We start from the raw sequence: 20,562 nt of genomic DNA, 5'->3' as shown, positions 1-20,562 counted from the left end.
GTCTTGAGATCGTCCAATTCTGTCCTGGCTAAAGAGTAAATTGTGAGCACATCTTTTTGTAGCCTCACGTTATTTTTCTGTAGCTCTGTGTAACCATCTTTCTTTTGTTTCAATTGTTCACGGAGCATATCACAGTCATGCCTGGCATTTTTCAGGGCATCTTCAGGGCTGGTCAAGGGATCGTCACTCACTGGTTCCGGCTCCACTTCCCTGGGATGGTTGGTTGAGGGTTCCTCACTGTTGGCAATGGACAGACACTTCTTTGGGGTACACGACTTCTGCCTTGGGCCCTCTGGATATTCGGTTAACCGCGGGACGAATTCTCCATTTTCTCTAGGCTGCAGGGCAACTCGGTCCCCCTTTTCCTCCACAGGATCTGCGGACGTGTCTGTTACTTCCATGGTAAGTGAAGAACCGCTTTTCTTTTTCCGCCTTTTTGTTTTGGATGACACCGTCCCATCAGGAATACTGGGGTCTCTTTCTTTATTTGATACTTTAGCAGCTTCATTAGATACGCCAGGCTTTTCTTGCAGTTGCTTTAGCTGACAGAAATATTGGGTGATCTGCTGCTCTCGCTCTTTCTCTTGTCGACCATATGCGTCATTATAGAGAGCGGTCTTTTCTGTTCGTGCCGAGTTCAGACACCCCCACCATTGTTGGGGTGTTTTGTGGATGTGACTCGGTTCGGGTTCCCCGTAAGAGAGGCCACTCTTCCGTGGGGTAGGGTTCATTACAGGAATGCTGCATCTTGTCCTCCATTTTGGGGCTCTCAGGTGTAGTTTTCTTCCTGACCTCAGGAGGCGCTATTGCAGCTGTTGCCACTGTATTTGCTAGAACCCCCAATTGTGGTAGTCCTACAGGTGGGCATATTTTGCTTGTAGAGTTCGTAGCTCTCAAAGGCATCTCTGTAAACTTTTCTTTCTTGGGTAAGTTTTACAATATCAGCAGTAGTGTGCACGTATTTTCTCTCATCAGGTATACAGGATGTGCAGTTGCTAGGTAAAAACGTCTATTTGCTTTACACCATTTACTTGCTAGGTGTAATCTCTCATTAGGTATGCTGGATGTGTAGTTGCTAGGTAAAAACTTCTGTTTGCTTTACACCATTTACTTGCTAGGTGCAATCTCTCTGCTTCAGCCAAATAATGTGATTTTCTGCTTGAGTTCAGTCTCAACTTTGGGTATTATGACATTCACTCTTCACACTTTGGGATATCTTTTACACAGTTCAGCAATTCATTTTTTCTAGTAGGCAATTTTACCCTCAGCACTTGTTTACTGAAAGTTCCCCTGCTTCAGCACAGTCTTGCATCATTTTTCTGCATATACTCCATTCACAACTGGTAGTCCTATGCGGTGTGGCAGCCTTTACTTGCAGAATCAGTACCGCTCATGGGTCGCCATCTGTATTCACTGCTTTAGCTAAACATTTGAAAACAACAAACGCCTATCCCTTTAAGGGCTAACTCACTTCTTGAACCCTGACTATGGCTGGAAGGCAAACCCCCTATTTCAATGACCATATTACACTTTATTGTGATAGGCAAATAAGGTTTCAGGAAACCATCCAAACAAGGGGTAAACAAAGCTTCTATTCACTTGGGAGTATTTCTAGTGAAATACTATGCAATCCACCACTCCCTTTAGATAAGCATGTCTCCCAGCCCCAAACATATAGCATGAAATAACCAGATATAAAAAGTCTCATAAATGAAAGTCTTATCTGTTCCTTGTGGTTTGGAGGGAAAATCTTCTCTGTTCCTGCGTTGCTACCTTTCCTCAGGTTTTGTCAGCATTCAGGTTTAGAAGTTTCCCCTGTGTCTTGAAAGCAGCACTGCAATTTCTTCTGAGATGCTCAAGACAACTGTCCCCATGTCAGTCTCACAAGGTGTGTGAGATTTAGGAACAATCTTCCTTCCTGTCTCAAAAGACAGGCTTTTCTAAACAATCTAATCAGGCAGGTGGTGTTTGTTAATTGACTACCAGCAGTTAACCACCACACTGCTGGATTAGAGGCACATTACCTGAACAGGGATAACTCCCCTGTTACAAACCCCCACAGCTTTCTCGGGGGGAGAGGTTCCATCGCACCTTAATGAATAATCCCCACAGCCTCCTCGGGGGGAGAGGTATCATCGCACCTTAATGAATAACCCCCACAGCCTCCTCGGGGGGAGAGGTACCATCGCACCTTAATGAATAACCCCCACAGCCTCCTCGGGGGGAGAGGTATCATCGCACCTTAATGAATAACCCCCACAGCCTCCTCGGGGGGAGAGGTACCATCGCACCTTAATGAATAATCCCCACAGCCTCCTCGGGGGAGAGGTACCATCGCACCTTAATGAATAATCCCCACAGCCTCCTCGGGGGAGAGGTACCATCGCACCTTAATGAATAACCCCCACAGCCTCCTCGGGGGAGAGGTACCATCGCACCTTAATGAATAATCCCCCCAGCCTCCTTGGGGGGAGAGGTTCCATCGCACCTTAATGAATAACCCCCACAGCCTCCTCGGGGGGAGAGGTATCATCGCACCTTAATGAATAACCCCCACAGCCTCCTCGGGGGGAGAGGTACCATCGCACCTTAATGAATAACCCCCACAGCCTCCTCGGGGGGAGAGGTACCATCGCACCTTAATGAATAACCCCCACAGCCTCCTCGGGGGGAGAGGTACCATCGCACCTTAATGAATAACCCCCACAGCCTCCTCGGGGGAGAGGTACCATCACACCTTAATGAATAACCCCCACAGCCTCCTCGGGGGGAGAGGTACCATCACACCTTAATGAATAACCCCCACAGCCTGCTCAGGGGGAGAGAGGTTCCATTGCACCTTAATTATTTATTTATTTATAAAAATGTTTTACCAGGAAGTAATACAGAAGTATGTCCTGGGCATAGAGTTAAGACAAATAATACATGGTTACAAATACAGTTACCTAAATGAACAGGGTATACATTATATACAAGACATTGCATGCACAGTTAAAGATAATATATATTATAGGCATATGTAACAGTTTCAGACCAGATACAAATGTGAGACAGGTTTAGTTTTGAAAGAACTTAGACTGGTGGCGGCTGTGAACATCTCCGGTAGATTGTTCCAGTTTTGGGGTGCACCACGGTAAGAGAAGCAGGAGCGTCTGGATACTTTGCTGAACCTTGGGACCATGAACTGTCTTTTGGAGTCAGATCTCAGATGATAGGTGCTGCATGTGGTAGGGGTGAGGGCTTGTTCAGATAGACAGGTAGCTTGCCCAGAAAGTATTTGAAGGCAAGACAGGAGAGATGAACTTTGCTCCTAGACTCAAGTGATGACCAATCTAGTTCTTTGAGCATTTCGCAGTGATGTGTGTTGTAGTTGCATTGGAGAACAAAACAACATATTGAATTGTAGAGGGTATCAAGTTTGCTAAGGTGGGTTTGGAGTGCCGAGCCGTATACTATGTCCCCATAGTCGATAATTGGCATTAGCATGTGCTGTGCGATACGCTTTCTGACCAGTAGGCTTAGGGAGGATTTATTACTGTAAAGTACACCTAGTTTGGCATAGGTCTTGGATGTCAGGGTATCTATGTGCATCCCGAATGTTAAATGGGAGTCAAACCATATGCCCAGGTATTTTAAACTATTAACAGGAGTTATGGTGGTATTAGAGTTGGTTCTGATCTGGAGCTCAGTCATTGGAAGCTTTAAAAATGTTGCCTTGGTCCCAAATACCATTGTTACAGTCTTGTCAGTGTTTAAAAACAGTTTGTTTTGGAGATGACGATCCTCCCGGGCTAGTCTAGCACAGAGTGATGTTTCTAATGAGCTAGAGTAATGACTATCCCGTTTGAATGATAGATGTGACTGGAAGTATACAAGAAAATAAACTTAGACGTTTGCAAATGATGTTACCCCCCCCCCCCCCCCCCACCAACCTACAATTCCCTTTTAAAGGTCATCCAATAGGAACCCACAACCGATTCATTGCAGCTTCCTTTTGGCCCAAGATTTGGCAGGCATTTTGTTTCCCCTGAAGGGAGATTTCAACCCGGTAACATTACCGATAAGTATCTCAGAATCCAAAGGGTCGCTGAAGCTGAAAGTAGAGGGGTTCAACTCAGGAGGAACCACAATTCTAATCCTATAAAGTAGGGGCCATTGTAGTAAAAAAAATTATAATAATATTGTAACATATTTATTTAATTAAAAAATATGAAATATAATGTTGTTTTACACAGACTTTGGGGCCTTCTGTACTTGCTGGTGTCGCTGTAATGGTTTTGCTCATTCCGCTTAATGCAGTCATTGCCATAAAAACTAGAGCATTTCAAGTAAGTAAAACAATTCATTACATACAAAATGACTTGTGTGGTGGGTGGGATGCTTATGGCTCTCTAGGCCCTTGGTTTGCCAGGATATGCTAATTTTCTTCTTACTTCAGGTGACAATAATCATGGTACAATAAGGGATAGTAGTCATGGTAGAAGCTGGTCTAAACTGTATAGAAGGGTCATGTCATGGAGAATTTAACACATGTCTACTCTAGGATCTTCTTATTCTGTAATGTTCGGAGGGCCTGTTTAGGGATGCACATACAGGGTAATAGAGGACTGATATCAGATAAATAACTCATCAGTGTTTTAAATGGACTGGACATTTGGGAAGTCAGGTGTTGAAATAGTTAATTTTGGGGCTTATCAGCTGAAGTCAAAGGGGAATTTTGGGGAAAACGGCCACATTGACCACTTCAGATGATATAGAATAAGCACCTATTCAATATGCCATGAAAAAGCATCTCTCAGCTCCAATAAAATGAATGGGAGGAAAAGCTTCATTAGCACAGGAGCGTGGTGACTTCACGTGATATCGCAAAAAGGCCTTTGAGAAATTGAGCTGAGATTCTGTGGAATAAAATTGTCAGGATATGGTGAGGGAATTTAAGTGAGAGGTGAGGAGAAGGCGCAGTCAAAGACAGGACTTTGCAGCAATGGCAGAATGGTGGAGTCTTTAATGGTAAGTAGATGGAAGACAAAGTATAAATGTTTAGTAGACATTGGGGACTTGTAGCAAATCTTTTCGTAAAGGATTTTGGAAGCTGAACTGTCTTATAATTAACTATATTTTAATATACCAGTAGAAGCTTGTTAGTAACCAGCGTTATAATTTCTGTCCGGTGACTTAAAATGTACAGTAAATAACTTTGGATAAAGAGCAATGTATAAGAAACAGAATGATTAATATATGTAAATTATTATTGGGAATAGTGCATGTAGTGTAGGATAATATCATGTTATATGTTAATATTATTAGAATTTAATAATTTTGTAGCCTGATTCAACACACTTCAGTAAGAATAATGCTCATACAATTTGCTTACTACATGCTATTATCCTACATACGACATGCGCTTCTCCTAATAATAATTTACATATATTAATAGGGCATCAAAGAAGAAATAACATTCGGTTATAACATTTCTGTTGATATTATTTTGCAATCTGATGTCTTCCTATTGTAATATAACATATCTAAATTGACATTTCTCTTTATCTGGTTTAGTTTCTCAGTGTTTTTGCCTCTGTAAGAGCCTCCATATCTCCTATGGCTCACTGGTTGCACGATGAAACCCCCCCATTTAATTCTATTTCATTTGAGTATATTGAATTATCCCTTTAGTGTGAAGTAATAGATGATATACTTTATTTACCAACATACAGTACCAACACTTGTTTTTGATGAACATATAGAGGTATGCAGTTGTATTCTCTTCATTTAAAGGAGCAGAACATGTTGGGTTTGTTTAATAGGTGGGAAGCATGGGGTCTTCATAGCTGAACCTTGTTAATTTCAGCTCCAGGGACCCCCTGCTATCCGAGATACCTACCTCCGCAGTGGGCGCCGGTAACAACTCCGGAGGTTAAAGGTCCTGGTCACATGAGCCAATAAGAAGCTGCAGGGGATGACATCACAGCTTCCTATTAGCCAGCATGACGTGGGACATTAAAGCCGTCATTATGTTGCCCACGTGGAGCTTTTACCGGCACCCCCTACAGAGTTAAGTATCTCGGGGAGCAGGGTGTTCCCAGAGCTGAAATGAATGCAGTTCAGCTCCAGAGACCCCCTGCTACAAACATATATATTTTTTAAATATATTATTATTATTATAAATAAAATAAATAAATAAAAGGAAATCAGGATTGCTGTTTTAATTAAGTGGTTTCGTTTAGAAAAAACACATCTTTTTTAAAAATAAAACTCTCAGTTATGAGAGCCAAAAAGCTCTTTTTTTTGACCGGTTTACAATTTCTTAAAATCAGGCACAGTACTACTGCTTTTTTTTAAAGCCCTTTCATCACTGACTATCTATCTACATTTAAGTAGTTTTTAATGCTTCTTTTGTGATCTAGGTTGAACAAATGCAATATAAAGATTCCAGAATAAAACTGATGAATGAGATCTTAAATGGCATTAAGGTTCTGAAACTGTACGCCTGGGAGCCGTCATTTGCACAGAAGATCTTGGAAACACGCAGTAAAGAGCTAAATGTCCTAAGAAAGTCTGCGTACCTCAACGCATTGTCTACCTTTGCCTGGGTCAGCGCCCCATTTCTGGTGAGATCAAGTCATGTACAATGAAGCAAAAATCACAGAAACCCCATAGGATTGATTTATGATGAATAAGATGTCATAATATATATATATATACAACAAAAATACAAAGATACCCAATGCTACATCCAATGTCCAATCCAATCCAAATACATAGTTAAATACTTCAATGTTAGTATTCTCAGGAATAAGGGTAATTTAGTTAAACCCTTTGGCAGAGGTCAATGAGAATTTTCACACTTACTGTTGGGATCTGCATACTGGTCATGCCGTGACGTGGCTGCATACTGGTCATGCCGTGACGTGGCTGCATACTGGTCATGCCGTGACGTGGCTGCATACTGGTCATGCCGTGACGTGGCTGCATACTGGTCATGCCGTGACGTGGCTGCATACTGGTCATGCCGTGACGTGGCTGCATACTGGTCATGCCGTGCCGTGGCTGCATACTGGTCATGCCGTGCCGTGGCTGCACACTGGTCATGCCGTGACGTGGCTGCATACTGGTCATGCCGTGACGTGGCTGCATACTGGTCATGCCGTGACGTGGCTGCATACTGGCCATGCCGTGACGTGGCTGCATACTGGTCATGCCGTGACGTGGCTGCATACTGGTCATGCCGTGCCGTGGCTGCATACTGGTTATGCCGTGCCGTGGCTGCATACTGGTCATGCCGTGACGTGGCTGCATACTGGTCATGCCGTGACGTGGCTGCATACTGGTCATGCCGTGACGTGGCTGCATACTGGTCATGCCGTGACGTGGCTGCATACTGGTCATGCCGTGACGTGGCTGCATACTGGTCATGCCGTGACGTGGCTGCATACTGGTCATGCCGTGACGTGGCTGCATACTGGTCATGCCGTGACGTGGCTGCATACTGGTCATGCCGTGACGTGGCTGAAGGCTTATAACGCTTTGGCCAAAGGGTTTAACTAAATGATCCTTTTTCATGAGAATACTAACATTGAAGTATTTAACTATATATTTTGTCACTTTGGATGTAGCATTGGGTATCTTTGTCTTTTGTTATGTACATATGGCCACACTCAGTAGAACTCCTTTTGTTTTGACACAAATATATATATATATATAATGTAGGGCGTTCTGGTGTTAGAGCTTGCTGGAATTGTGTGTGTGTATATATATATATATATATATACCTATAGCCTTGTTGGAATATGCTGTTACGGTTATTCGTACAGTATGCAGATATACAGTTTAGAGATGAATTGTGTGGATTACCACATTGTATATTTTTGGAGAGGAGTTGCAGATGTAAATGTACTACTGTTATAATTAAGATGGGGCAAACAAAATCTAAAAGCAGTATGATTTCCTGTACAGTGAATTAAATTGTTTATATATAGGTTGTTTACTGCTTTTTGGTACATTTGGTGGCAAACTGTTCTAAATGTTTATAAGTTAGATATATTGGGAAATGCGTAGTTTAGGGAACTACAAGAACACAAATTAAATGAAAGTACAACGGAGTGAAATGATTCTAACCACATTGCACATAAATACTGATTTCCTGTATATGGCTGAGCTTGCCCTATACTAGGTAATACCTTCACACACCTATACATATATATAGGTAACTCAACTGGGCAGAAGTTCTCTGGCTAAGATCTTTTTCTTGCTTTGTAAACAAATGATATTGCTTGAATTGTAAAGTTGTCGATTGTAAAGTTGTCAGTAAAAGTGTGATGTTAAAATATTATGTAATGCCTTTTTCTTTTGTTTTATCTCAAATAATTTTAGGTAGCTTTGACTACATTTGCTGTGTATGTCAGCGTTGATGAACATAATATCCTTGATGCAGAGAAAGCATTTGTTTCTCTCTCTTTATTTAATATTTTAAGATTTCCGCTGAACATGCTACCCCAGGTTATAAGTAACATTGCACAGGTAAGAAATACAACTCTTCCTATACAGAGGGACATATTGTACCATTTATATCACAGATCTGGTACCATCCTTCAATGTATGTGTTTGTAAAGATGACTACTAAATCAGGTCAGATGATTTTTATTTTTCTGGTCTCTCCATTGGCATAAATATGTAGCCAGACCCGCTGACTCCGGTGGCGCGTGCGCCAAAGTGAAAATCTGCAGCGCCAGAGACGGTGCTGCGTGGGTCCATGCTTCTGACTGGGACACCCGCAGCATTAATCCTCTGTTCGCATGACCGCGGCTGGCTTAGTTACACCTGTAACTATTCCTGCACTCAGCTTCACCGGATCAAATCTCCGTTATTGTTGCATTTCAATGTTTCTCTGCCATGATGCAGCCTCACCAGACGAGATGCTTTGAAGCTGCTTTTCCGTGCTGGGAATAAAAGTAACTCCATTCAAATAAATAGCACTAACACCTTCTTCGGGACCGGGACGGAGCGTCACAGTACTGCTAGTTAAAAACCGGACCTGAGATTCTAAGAGAACCCAGATTCTTATTCAGTACTTCCTTCTTTAACTGTATTTGTTGCAACCACTTTAGCTGCTGGGCAGCTCCATATTCTTTCTGTGCCTTAGTGATACCACTGAGGTATTGAAAGTTTCCATCATATCCTTTTCCTCCTCTTTACACAGATCGAACTCTGTTTTGCATGCATGTGAAAGCAAAGGGTTAAGCCGTTGGGTGCCGGAAGGTCCATAGTGTAGTGATCACATGACTGATCCACCCTCTGACAGGAATAGAATAGGAAGTCTTCATTTTCCATTGCGATTGTGCTCTGAGTTAACTGAGAGTTGAGGTTGTGATTTCCCATAGAAACTAGCAAAATGTCCATGACTGAGACAGCGTCATAAGGTCACCAGGCTGCTACTTAATATGATGTTGCAACAACGTCATGGGGCAAGCGGATGGTTACTCAAGCTAGAAGAAAACCTATTATACAGTACCTATTTAATCCCATTACTTTATGGATATTCAGCTCCTCTGTAGATTCTCCCATTGATCCATAGTAATCACTGTTTAGTACAAAATTGTCATACAGTTGCTGTACCGGTCCTGCAGTTTAACTGTATGTTGTAGGACCTTTTAATGAAGTAACAAGACAGCTCTCCATAGAACCCATGGTAATGAATGCTAACAATATGTGGAATGTTTTCAAAATATTACAGGTCTTTTTTCACGTGTATACACTCCATGATTCATTAAAAGCTTTCACAACTTAAAGTATAAATAATCACTCATTACTGACCCCAAAGGGGCAAACATATGAGCAGTGTTCGACAAACCTATACATTTGCACGCCCCGGGCGAGTGGATTTAACATCGTGGCGAGCTCCTATTGGCCCAAGCAGCACACGTGTGGTACTAGGTGGCGAGTAGATTTTTTTGTTCGGTGAGTAGATTTTTTGGTGATTTGTCGACCACTGCATATGAGTAATAACTTGCAACATTGATGCTAACATATGTACCTCCAAACTGTCTCTCTCAGCATTAACACAATGGAAAAATTTACTTTTGATGTACTTCAGAGTACTGACTGCAAATCATTTACTATTTAGGGAACACGCCTTTTAAAATGTATAAAATAGGGAAAAAATATTAGATTTTATATTACATTTTTCCTTTACAGATCATGATCAAAACTGCAGGTCATATCTCAAACATTTGGACATATCCACTAATATTTATCTTGCCTGTTTTTTAGACAAGTGTTTCCATAAAGAGAATACAGAAGTTCTTGGATAATGATGAGCTTGATCCAAACGCTGTGAATAAGGACAAAACAATAACCAGTAAGGATAAAATTAAGTCCGCCGGTACAGATGTTTTTGCCATTTGTATATTATTGAACATGAGGTTGCACAGGTAACGCCCCTCTGCTCCTTTACTGGGCTTTTACTAGGATGGGCTAGTAGAGGGAAAACTTAATTAACAAGAACCCACATTCAGAGGCCCAGATGAAAAGAAAATGAAGTTGTTTCCAAATGCTTTTTCTGCAAAGTTACATGGATTACACATTGAGAGACTAATATGGCACCACTGCTAACATGCCACAAAGTGGTCATCCCCATCACCCCATGAGAACGAGCAAGTGCCGGATACCAGGTACACCATAATGGCACTGTCACCAGGTACAGCATTAGAGCACTTTAACTGGGTACCAGGTATATCATAAGGTTGGGTGATTGAATGTTTCTTAGAAAGCCATTGTACATTGATAAGTTGGTTAAACACAAATGCCAGCTGTCTATTTAACAGTATTTAATGATAGGCGTTGGCCTCTGTTATCTATCTGGGTATATATGAATGAACTAGCACCTCATATGCAGGCTTTTGATTTCTGCGTTTTCTTTTTGATATGATCATTTACAGGTAATGCTATCACTGTACGGAATGGAACATTTAGCTGGGCCAAAGATGGACAAGCTATACTACGAAAGTAAGATTCATTTTGTAACCCCTAAACACAATATTTATTTCCATATCTCTAACTATTATGATTGTATTTAGACTACAATATCCATGGGTTTTAGAATTACATGGGAATACATTCAGTAAGCTCTGGAGCATGTGATTGGCCTAAAACTGGAATGGACTGTATGAAGTCTTCTATGACCGGAAGGTGTCTTACTACAGAAGACTGTGTAGTGAATATGGCACATAATATAGATATAAATAACACATAATACGATATAAATAACACTAAGGGAAAAAGTGCTTCAGACTTAAAAATAACATTTAGGAAAAGGAGTCCCTGCTCCAAAGAGCTTACAATCTAATTGGTTGGTAGAAAGAACATACAGAGACAGTAGGAAGGCATTCTTGTAAGTGCGTCTGCAAGGGGCCAAGGTTAATGTAAGAGGGGTTAATTATCAGCCACCGTGCTACTCATATGCTTCCTTATTGCCCCAACACCGTCTGGACTCCTGAGGTCCAGTTCTCTTATTCTTGCACCTCATTCTCTCATCTCTACCTTTTTCCAGATTTTTTGAGACCTGGAGCCATGGTTCCCAAATTTTATAGAATTGATCCATATTTTGTTTTATCTGGGCCGACAGTTTCTCCATGAGCATGACCTCGTTTACTCTTTTGATAATTGTGCGTCTAGGTGGAGCGTTAATTTTCTTCCAGGCCGCTGCTATAGAGCAACACGCCACAGTTAGTATAAATGAGACCAGCCGTCTCATGGGAGCCTGCAGATTTTCTATGGGTTTAGCTAGCAAGAAGGTCAGCAGGTCCAGCGGGACCCTCAGCTCTGTGACCTCTTGGATCATGTTTTGGACCATGGTCCAGAAGTTCTGAATCTGTGGGCAAGTCCACCAGATATGGGCCATATTTCCTCTCTGGCCACACCCTCTCCAGCATAGATCGGGTGTTCATGGAAAGATCTGTCTCAGCCTACTGGGAGTTAAGTACCAGTGAAATAGGATTTTATATATATTTTCCTTTATTGTCGTACAAATTGAAGTTTTAGCTGCAGATTCCCAGATATCCTTCCAGTCGTCTCTATCTGTCTGTTATCTTTAAAACTTTAAAACATACTTTGTTTCATACATAGTATCAATTTGTTGGTCCCAACTGGTTCTCTGGTTGCCATTGTTGGTCATGTCGGGTGTGGAAAGTCCTCTCTGGTGTCATCTCTTCTTGGTGAAATGGAAAAGTTAGAAGGAGATGTCTCAGTGCGGGTAGGTGTCATTTCATTAAATATTATACTATTATAATAATTCAATACAAATATCACTTGTGAGCACATTCACGTCACAGGTCTGCAAACCCTTATGTGAAGCATTCATTCCTGTGTACTCTACAATAACACACACACACACACATACAAATGCAATGTACAAATTTAACCTGCATTCCCTCCCTGTGTTAGGCCCCTATTCAATAAACCATGAAGGCATCTTTACTATGCTTAAGAAGAGTTCACCTCCCTTTAAATGAATGAAAATAATATTTTTCCCAGTATGGGGAAGAAGACTTCACAGCAGACTGAATATGTTATCTTAATCTTATAGGCATTTATATTTATATGTATATGTTTTGCTATTTTTAAGGGTTCCATTGCATATGTGCCTCAACAAGCTTGGATCCAAAACTCGACCCTAAAGGACAACATTTTGTTTGGCCGTCCCAACAATGAGAAAAACTATAAAAAGGTTTTAGAAGCATGTGCTTTACTTACTGATCTAGAAGTTCTTCCTGGAGGGGACGAAACTGAAATAGGAGAAAAGGTACTGTATATCCTTCAATGTTATTGAAAGGGAGCATGTACAGTAACATGACCGAATGTTACAATGTCTTGTTTGACACAACTTGTTCTAAATATTACTGCTTTCTGGTTTGTTGATAACAAATGTTCTGGAATGCACTGGCAGGGTTGTCTTTTCTGTAACCTCTTTTTGTAGGAGTCTGCGGTTCAATTCTTACAGGCCCTCAGGTTAGTGTTAGGGTATGTATGTCTTTATTTATATAGCGCCATCAATGTACATAGTTCTTCACAGCAGTAATATACGTGACAATCATATAAATTACAAATAATATAAATAACACATAAAGGGCAGGTGCTTTAGACATAAAAGTTACATTTAGGAAAAGGAGTCCCTGCTCCGAAGATCTTACAATCTAATTTGTTGGTAGGAAGAACGTACAGAGACAGTAGGAGGGCGTTCTGGTAAGTGCGTCTGCAAGGGACCAAAGGTTAATGTATGAGGTGTTAATTATTAGCCATGGAGCTACTCATATGCTTCCTTAAGCAGGTGTGTTTTGAGGTGGGTCTTAAATGTGGATAGAGAGGGTGCTAGTCGGATATTGAAGGGAAGGGCATTCCAGAGGTGCGGGGCAATCAGTGAGAAGGGTTTAATGCGGGAGATGACTTTAGATATAAAAGGGGTAGAGAGAAGACATCCTTGAGCAGAACACAAGAGTCGGGATGGTGTATAGCAAGAAATTAGGGTTAAGATGTAAGGAGGAGTAGAAGAGTGTAAAGCTTTAAAAGTGAGGAGGAGAATTGAGTGTGTGATACGGGATTTGATAGGAAGCCAGGAGAGTGATTTCAGGAGGAGAGACGCTGAGACAGATTTCGGAAAGAGTAGAGTGATTCCGGCAGCAGCATTTAGGGTAGATTGTAAGGGTGACAGGTGAGAGGCAGGAAGGCCAGACAGCAGGAGGTTACAGTAGTCAAGACGGGAAAGAATGAGGGTCTGAGTCAGAGTTTTTGCAGTCGAGCAACAGATTAAAGGGCGTATCTTGGTAATATTGCAGAGGAAGAAATAACAGTTTTTTGCTACCTTTTGAATGTGAGAAGAGAATGTGAGAGAGGAATCAAATGTGACCCCTAGGCAGCGTGCTTGGGCTACTGGGTGAATGATAGTACTTCCAACAGTAATGTGGAAGGAGGAAATAGGGACAGGTTTGTTAGGAAGTAGGAGGAGCTCTGTTTTTGCCATGTTAAGTTTAAGTCGGCGGAGGGCCATCCAGGATGATATATAAATGTCAATTTGCTGCTCTCCTGATATAAAGCCAGTTATCCCCAGTATATTTAGGAACTTTAAGGACCTTGAGAATTAGGAGAAATGTGAGATTTCACGAATTATACATATAGCAGTGGCACAAATAAACATTCTACCTCGTTTATTATATTTATTTGTATACCTTAACAGTTCCCATCCCACTAGAAGCTTTTAAAAAATAAAAAATCACACCTAAATTTCTGCATTTGTGTGGAATGGCAAGAAACCCAGGACACCGGCTTACATTGTCCAGAGGCCCAGGACACCGGCTTACATTGCCCAGAGGCCCAGGACACCGGCTTACATTGCCCAGAGGCCCAGGACACCGGCTTACATTGCCCAGAGGCCCAGAACACCGGCTTACATTGCCCAGAGGCCCAGGACACCGGCTTACATTGCCCAGAAACCCAGGACACCGGCTTACATTGCCCAGAGGCCCAGAACACCGGCTTACATTGCCCAGAAACCCAGGACACCGGCTTACATTGCCCAGAAACCCAGGACACCGGCTTACATTGCCCAGAGGCCCAGGACACCGGCTTACATTGCCCAGAGGCGCAGGACACCGGCTTACATTGCCCAGAAACCCAGGACACCGGCTTACATTGCCCAGAGGCCCAGGTCACTGGCTTACATTGCCCAGAGGCCCAGGTCACCGGCTTACATTGCCCAGAGGCCCAGGACACCGGCTTACATTGCCCAGAGGCCCAGGACACCGGCTTACATTGCCCAGAGGCCCAGGACACCGGCTTACATTGCCCAGAGGCCCAGGACACCGGCTTACATTGCCCAGAGGCCCAGGACACCGGCTTACATTGCCCAGAGGCCCAGGACACTGGCTTACATTGCCCAGAGGCCCAGGACACCGGCTTACATTGCCCAGAGGCCCAGGACACCGGCTTACATTGCCCAGAGGCCCAGGACACCGGCTTACATTGCCCAGAGGCCCAGGACACCGGCTTACATTGCCCAGAGGCCCAGGACACCGGCTTACATTGCCCAGAGGCCCAGGACACCGGCTTACATTGCCCTGAGGCCCAGAACACCGGCTTACATTGCCCAGAGGCCCAGGACACCGGCTTACATTGCCCAGAGGCCCAGGACACCGGCTTACATTGCCCAGAAACCCATAACACCGGCATACATTGCCCAGAGGCCCAGGACACCGGCTTACATTGCCCAGAGGCCCAGAACACCGGCTTACATTGCCCAGAGGCCCAGGACACCGGCTTACATTGCCCAGAAACCCAGGACACCGGCTTACATTGCCCAGAGGCGCAGGACACCGGCTTACATTGCCCAGAAACCCAGGACACCGGCTTACATTGCCCAGAGGCCCAGGACACCGGCTTACATTGCCCAGAGGCGCAGGACACCGGCGTACATTGCCCAGAGGCCCAGGACACCGGCTTACATTGCCCAGAGGCCCAGGACACCGGCTTACATTGCCCAGAGGCCCAGGACACCGGCTTACGTTGCCCAGAGGCCCAGGACACCGGCTTACGTTGCCCAGAGGCCCAGGACACCGGCTTACGTTGCCCAGAGGCCCAGGACACCGGCTTACATTGCCCAGAGGCCCAGGACACCGGCTTACATTGCCCAGAGGCCCAGGACACCGGCTTACATTGCCCAGAGGCCCAGGACACCGGCTTACATTGCCCAGAAACCCAGGACACCGGCTTACATTGCCCAGAGACCCAGGACACCGGCTTACATTGCCCAGAGGCCCAGGACACTGGCTTACATTGCCCAGAGGCCCAGGACACCGGCTTACATTGCCCAGTGGCTCAGATGAGTGGCTTAGCCCTTCCAGATTTTCAGAAATGAGTTGTGGAAACTCGGCACAATTAGAAATTAGCAGAATTCCAACCTAGACATTGGGTCGACCTGTGAGAAATGGGACATTCCCTGGATCGATACCGATGTGTAACGATAGCTTAATTTGGGCTCACAAAAAAAAATCTAGACCTGTCCAGGTTGGCACATTTCTTGGAAATCTCACATACATGTATCGGTTTGTGGCAGCTGGTGTTATAAGGACACATTTCGCACAAGCCCATTTCTTAACCACTTCTTTTTTTATCCAAATTTTGATCTTGAATGCTGTATCCTATTCCCTTCCTTATCTCCTTAAATCTAAACATTTTCAAAATAAATAGTTAAAAAAAAAAAACTGGAGGCTTCCAGTTCCATAGATTGAGAATTAAATCATTAATAGTGGATAAAAGAAGTGATAAAAACCTTCCACCGTACATTGTAGAGTAAATAAAAATACCACTTGTAGTGCATTTGCATGTCTCAGACAAGTCTGCAACCCTGACCTTCCCCATTATCACTTGGCATACAATGCTTCCCCGGAAGCCATGGTTTGTGGGTAATGACATGCAAATGAGCACAGTGTCACACTTTACTTTATGTCCATTTTAACATGGATCCCTGTCACGGGAGACCAGGTCTTTTAACAAATTTATACCGGGATCATTCAATAGGTAAAACACAGCAGTGAAATAAAATGGGGTTTATTTGAATAAAAACCTCGGAAACACAACAGAAATACAAAAGATAGAAATATGCACACTTACTGCGGTTTGGGGATTGAAATCTAGCCTTTCCTAGGTGCAGGGCACCCGCTTGCAAGGGCTTACCCTGACTGGGACCTCGTCCCGGACTTCCTGGAATGAAATTTAGTAGAAAATCCTGACTGGGGTCTTGTCCTGATCGTCCTGGAACTGATTTCGGCAAGAAATCCTGACCGCGACCGCTACGTTCGATTTGTAGAACTTGGCCACAAAAGACGGGACTTAGTCTCTGTACGTCAGACTAACCTACAGTAGTTCCAAAACGAAGCCAGTAGCTCTGCTATTTGTAACAAAGCAACTTTGAAAAGCCTGCATAGCTTTATCGACATAAGTCACTGGATGACCTGGTTCTCTGACTGAGGCTTCTTCTTACATACCCTTCGCTAAGTTATGTTCAGCATGGAGGAAGGAGGAGCGGCCAATCAGAACATGGGAATTCCTCCCCGCCAGCCAATAGGAATAGGGGCTCGTCCTTTGGCTGACGTCAAAGGAGGGGGCATGCCAAGATGCCTCAGGATGCCCCATGGGTGGAACAAACTAATTGACCAATGGGAAACGCGACGACATTTTGCCGCTTCCCCAGTCAACCCATTGCCACCTAATGGGTAGGCTCCACTGAGTCTGGCAGACCAGAGTTTCATCCCAGCAGGGGATCTCTGCACTCCGGACTCATTACTCTGCCCTGCCCCAGCCACTTAGCACCCTGACACCTCTCAACATCCCGTCTCCTCTTTGAACTACAATACACCCCGGCACCTTTGTATATGCCAGGGCTGGCTGAATAGACATTTATAGTAAATACACAACTCACAATAAAATATGTTTTATTACACAATAACTCTTGGGGAAACCCTTATCTGTGCGGGAGATGGATTTGGAATATCTGGACTCGAAAACCAGGAGTCTGGGGGACACTGTGCAGCCCCGGTGTATTTTCATTCACTTACCGGCAAATAGTGCCTGCACGTCGGGGAGAATTAGGGGGCTACCAGTAACTTTGGCCCCCGAACTCCTGCAAACAAAATAATTGCATTTCGACCCAAATATCCCACAAAAAACTTATACACAAGACGGTTCATGTTTCTAGGGCAAAGGGAACTTGTAAACAGGAAAAGCAGGGGTCACTTTATTTTTTACATGTATAATCCCTGGTTTATGGTGCTAGGTACAGTAGCTGCCAGGTACTCCATGGTTTCAGGGGTAACCAGATGGGCTTAAACCTTTTATTGTGGAGCCTGGTTACCCCCTTCCATCACAACCCTTATAAACTTATGTTTGCCACCTTACACAGTTTTCAGCAAAACTTGGGTTAAAGAAGTACATAACCAGTAACCCTACCCACAGACAGCTTTTTTTACCTTTTGGGTCTCATGAGTGTGAGGTTGGTTGCTGGCCATGCTGCGTGAAGCTTTTGCGTGGGTACAACCAGACATTAAAAAAAAATATGTTGGGTAAAACAATAGTGACAAAAATCCTCCACCGTACAGTGTAGAGTAAACAGGGTTCCAAGTAAAAATAGAGACATGCCTGGAGACAATCCGTGAGACATGCAAATGCACCACAAGTGCTGTTTTAATTTACTATAGATAGAGAACCTATACCTAGAACTGGTGGCATGTGGTCTGACACCATGCCATATTACAATGAAAAACGTTGAGCAAAACAGACTGATTAATATGTTCTCTTGAATTATTAACATTATCTACTTTTAGTTCTGTATACTGTAGAAGAAATGCAGATAGCCACTTGTGACGGAGCGGCCTGTAGGCGAGGTCAGATCAGATGCCACACATGCACTTTTTAGGGTAAACCAAACTTGAGTGATTTTATTCTCCGCAAAACAGCAATTAAATAATAGGGCTACTGTCCCTTTAATGCAAAAACACAAAATCATAAAACCAAAACCTACTCCTTTCAGGAGACTGACTAAACATTAGTGTGGCCCTTTCTATCTGACTGGCTGGGTAGGCTAGTTACCAGTCAAAAACCTATAACAACAATATTTAGGGAACAATATAGAAAGTCTAAACTGTGCGTTTTGGTCCGGCATCTCCAATATCTCCAGGCACTTAAGATGCAGGCGGTGAAGTCCTGCTGCTCCCAGTAAGTCTTTTTGCTCTTCTCTGGTACAGGCTTCTCTGCTGGGTGAGGCTGTGGGTTCTTCACGGTTGCCAGGCAAAATCCTCTGGTCAACCAGCCTGGATCCCTGCGGGCGGGGGCTCTGTTTGTGATCCTCCTAACAGACTCCAAACAGGGACACTGAAGCAGCTACTTCCTGCTTTTTATACCTGTTCACTAAGGAGTTTTACATGTCAGCTGCAGGAAGCCCGACACCTCAGTTCAGTCTCCTGCCCTGCAAAGGGAGTTAACCTCTTCACTCCCTTACACCAATATACAGTACAGTATTTAATATTGTAATTATTATTGGCCGACTACTGGAAATTGAGAATGTGTGTAATGAATCCTGAAGACTCTTTCATAGATTTGGTTTGTTTACAGTTCTTTCCATCCTCTTCTCGTTACAGGGTATCAATCTGTCAGGCGGCCAGAAGCAGAGAGTCAGCATTGCTCGTGCTATATTTAGTAATTCGGATGTGTATTTATTAGATGACCCTCTTTCTGCTGTGGACGCTCACGTGGCTAAGCATATTTTTGACAATGTTATTGGACCAGAGGGCTTGCTTAGCGGGAAAGTAAGTACCTGTAGCCAGGGCCATTTGAAGACCTTTGTAGGCCCTAGGCACTTTTATTTCTAGAGGCCTGTGTGTCGATATTTTTACTAATTTTTATGCTAATTTCATCGTTTGTTTGTTTCTTTCGATACTAGCGATATTTGGCATCGATACTTTTATAGCAATTAAATGTTACAGGATTGCTATAAATGTATTTAAAACAAGAATGGCAATTATTTTCCTGGAGTTAACGCCTTATTCACCAAGATAATTCTAAGAATTAATAAGATCCGTACCTGACCTCTTTGACATTGCCTGAATGTCACCTTATTTTAGGATAACACTACTTTTCTGCAAAAAATGTGACGGTACTAACATCTTGTCATTACTCCTATCCAGACCCCGAAATAGGGTTTGGAGGGGAGAGAAACACCAAGAGCGGATGATAAAAGTTCATTAAAAAGACTTTGATCATTTTTGTAATATATTAACTCACTAATAACCCAAGTGGCTAGCTAGTCATGAGCAATCCATGACTAGCATGCGACTAAAGGCTAAAAATGGGTAATATATAATTAGCACTAGACTACTGACCCTCCATGTATACAAAAGAGGCATTGGTTAGTAATACCTTGCTAACCGCTATGGCAAATAAGGGCATTATCCCCACTTCCCACCCCCCAGGGAACCTAACGCCCCTTCCTGAGACACCTCCCACCATCACCCTTCACCACTACTTTCACCCCAACACATCTAATAACCTCGTATCTACATGAATTACTTACAGCAGACCTGTGAACACTATGGGATTTTCCAAGAGATGCCAGGATTTTGAGCTAATCCTCTGACCCTCACGTGTCTGTGAGAGTTAATGAGTTCTGACGGGGAAAGGAGAGTCTATTGTTCTGTGAAGGCCCGTGTTTAATTCTACGCCATTGGCTCTTTGATCCATATGATGAAAATGGTTGAGGGTTTAGAACCTAAAGCCCAATTATTTCAGGGTCTGGATGGGTGTAACGCCAGGTTTATGAGTTGGATAACATTATGTTAGTTTCTGGAGTTTAGCTTCACGAAGCATTGTGAATAGGAAATATTACGGTTAATGGCTGTTAAATATAATGCTACTGTTGCAGCAGAAGTAAATCCTGGTGAAAGTAATGTTATTTGTCTTTAGTGAATACTGAGATATGAGATACGGCCATTGAGTTGGGTTAGGGTTAGGGTTAGGGAATCTTAG

At 43.2% G+C, this 20,562-nt stretch overlaps 1 protein-coding gene across 4 annotated transcripts in view; it reads left to right on the top strand.

Moving 5' to 3' along the window:
- Positions 1–20,562, top strand: part of ABCC3 (ATP binding cassette subfamily C member 3) — a 108,209-nt gene that overhangs the window by 44,349 nt on the left and 43,298 nt on the right. For all 4 annotated transcript variants that reach the window (XM_075579587.1, XM_075579586.1, XM_075579588.1 and 1 more), the window contains 8 exons: positions 4,236–4,328; positions 6,405–6,608; positions 8,371–8,517; positions 10,267–10,354; positions 10,935–11,001; positions 12,121–12,247; positions 12,620–12,796; positions 19,179–19,346. In XM_075579587.1, the coding sequence (XP_075435702.1) occupies positions 4,236–4,328; positions 6,405–6,608; positions 8,371–8,517; positions 10,267–10,354; positions 10,935–11,001; positions 12,121–12,247; positions 12,620–12,796; positions 19,179–19,346 (1,071 nt within the window). The remainder of the gene's footprint in view (positions 1–4,235; positions 4,329–6,404; positions 6,609–8,370; positions 8,518–10,266; positions 10,355–10,934; positions 11,002–12,120; positions 12,248–12,619; positions 12,797–19,178; positions 19,347–20,562) is intronic.

This window comes from Ascaphus truei, chromosome 22, assembly GCF_040206685.1.
Source record: "Ascaphus truei isolate aAscTru1 chromosome 22, aAscTru1.hap1, whole genome shotgun sequence".
NCBI classification, from domain to species: domain Eukaryota; kingdom Metazoa; phylum Chordata; class Amphibia; order Anura; family Ascaphidae; genus Ascaphus; species Ascaphus truei.
The sequence above is the reverse complement of the archived record's forward strand: the minus strand, read 5'-3'. Positions and strand labels throughout refer to the sequence as shown.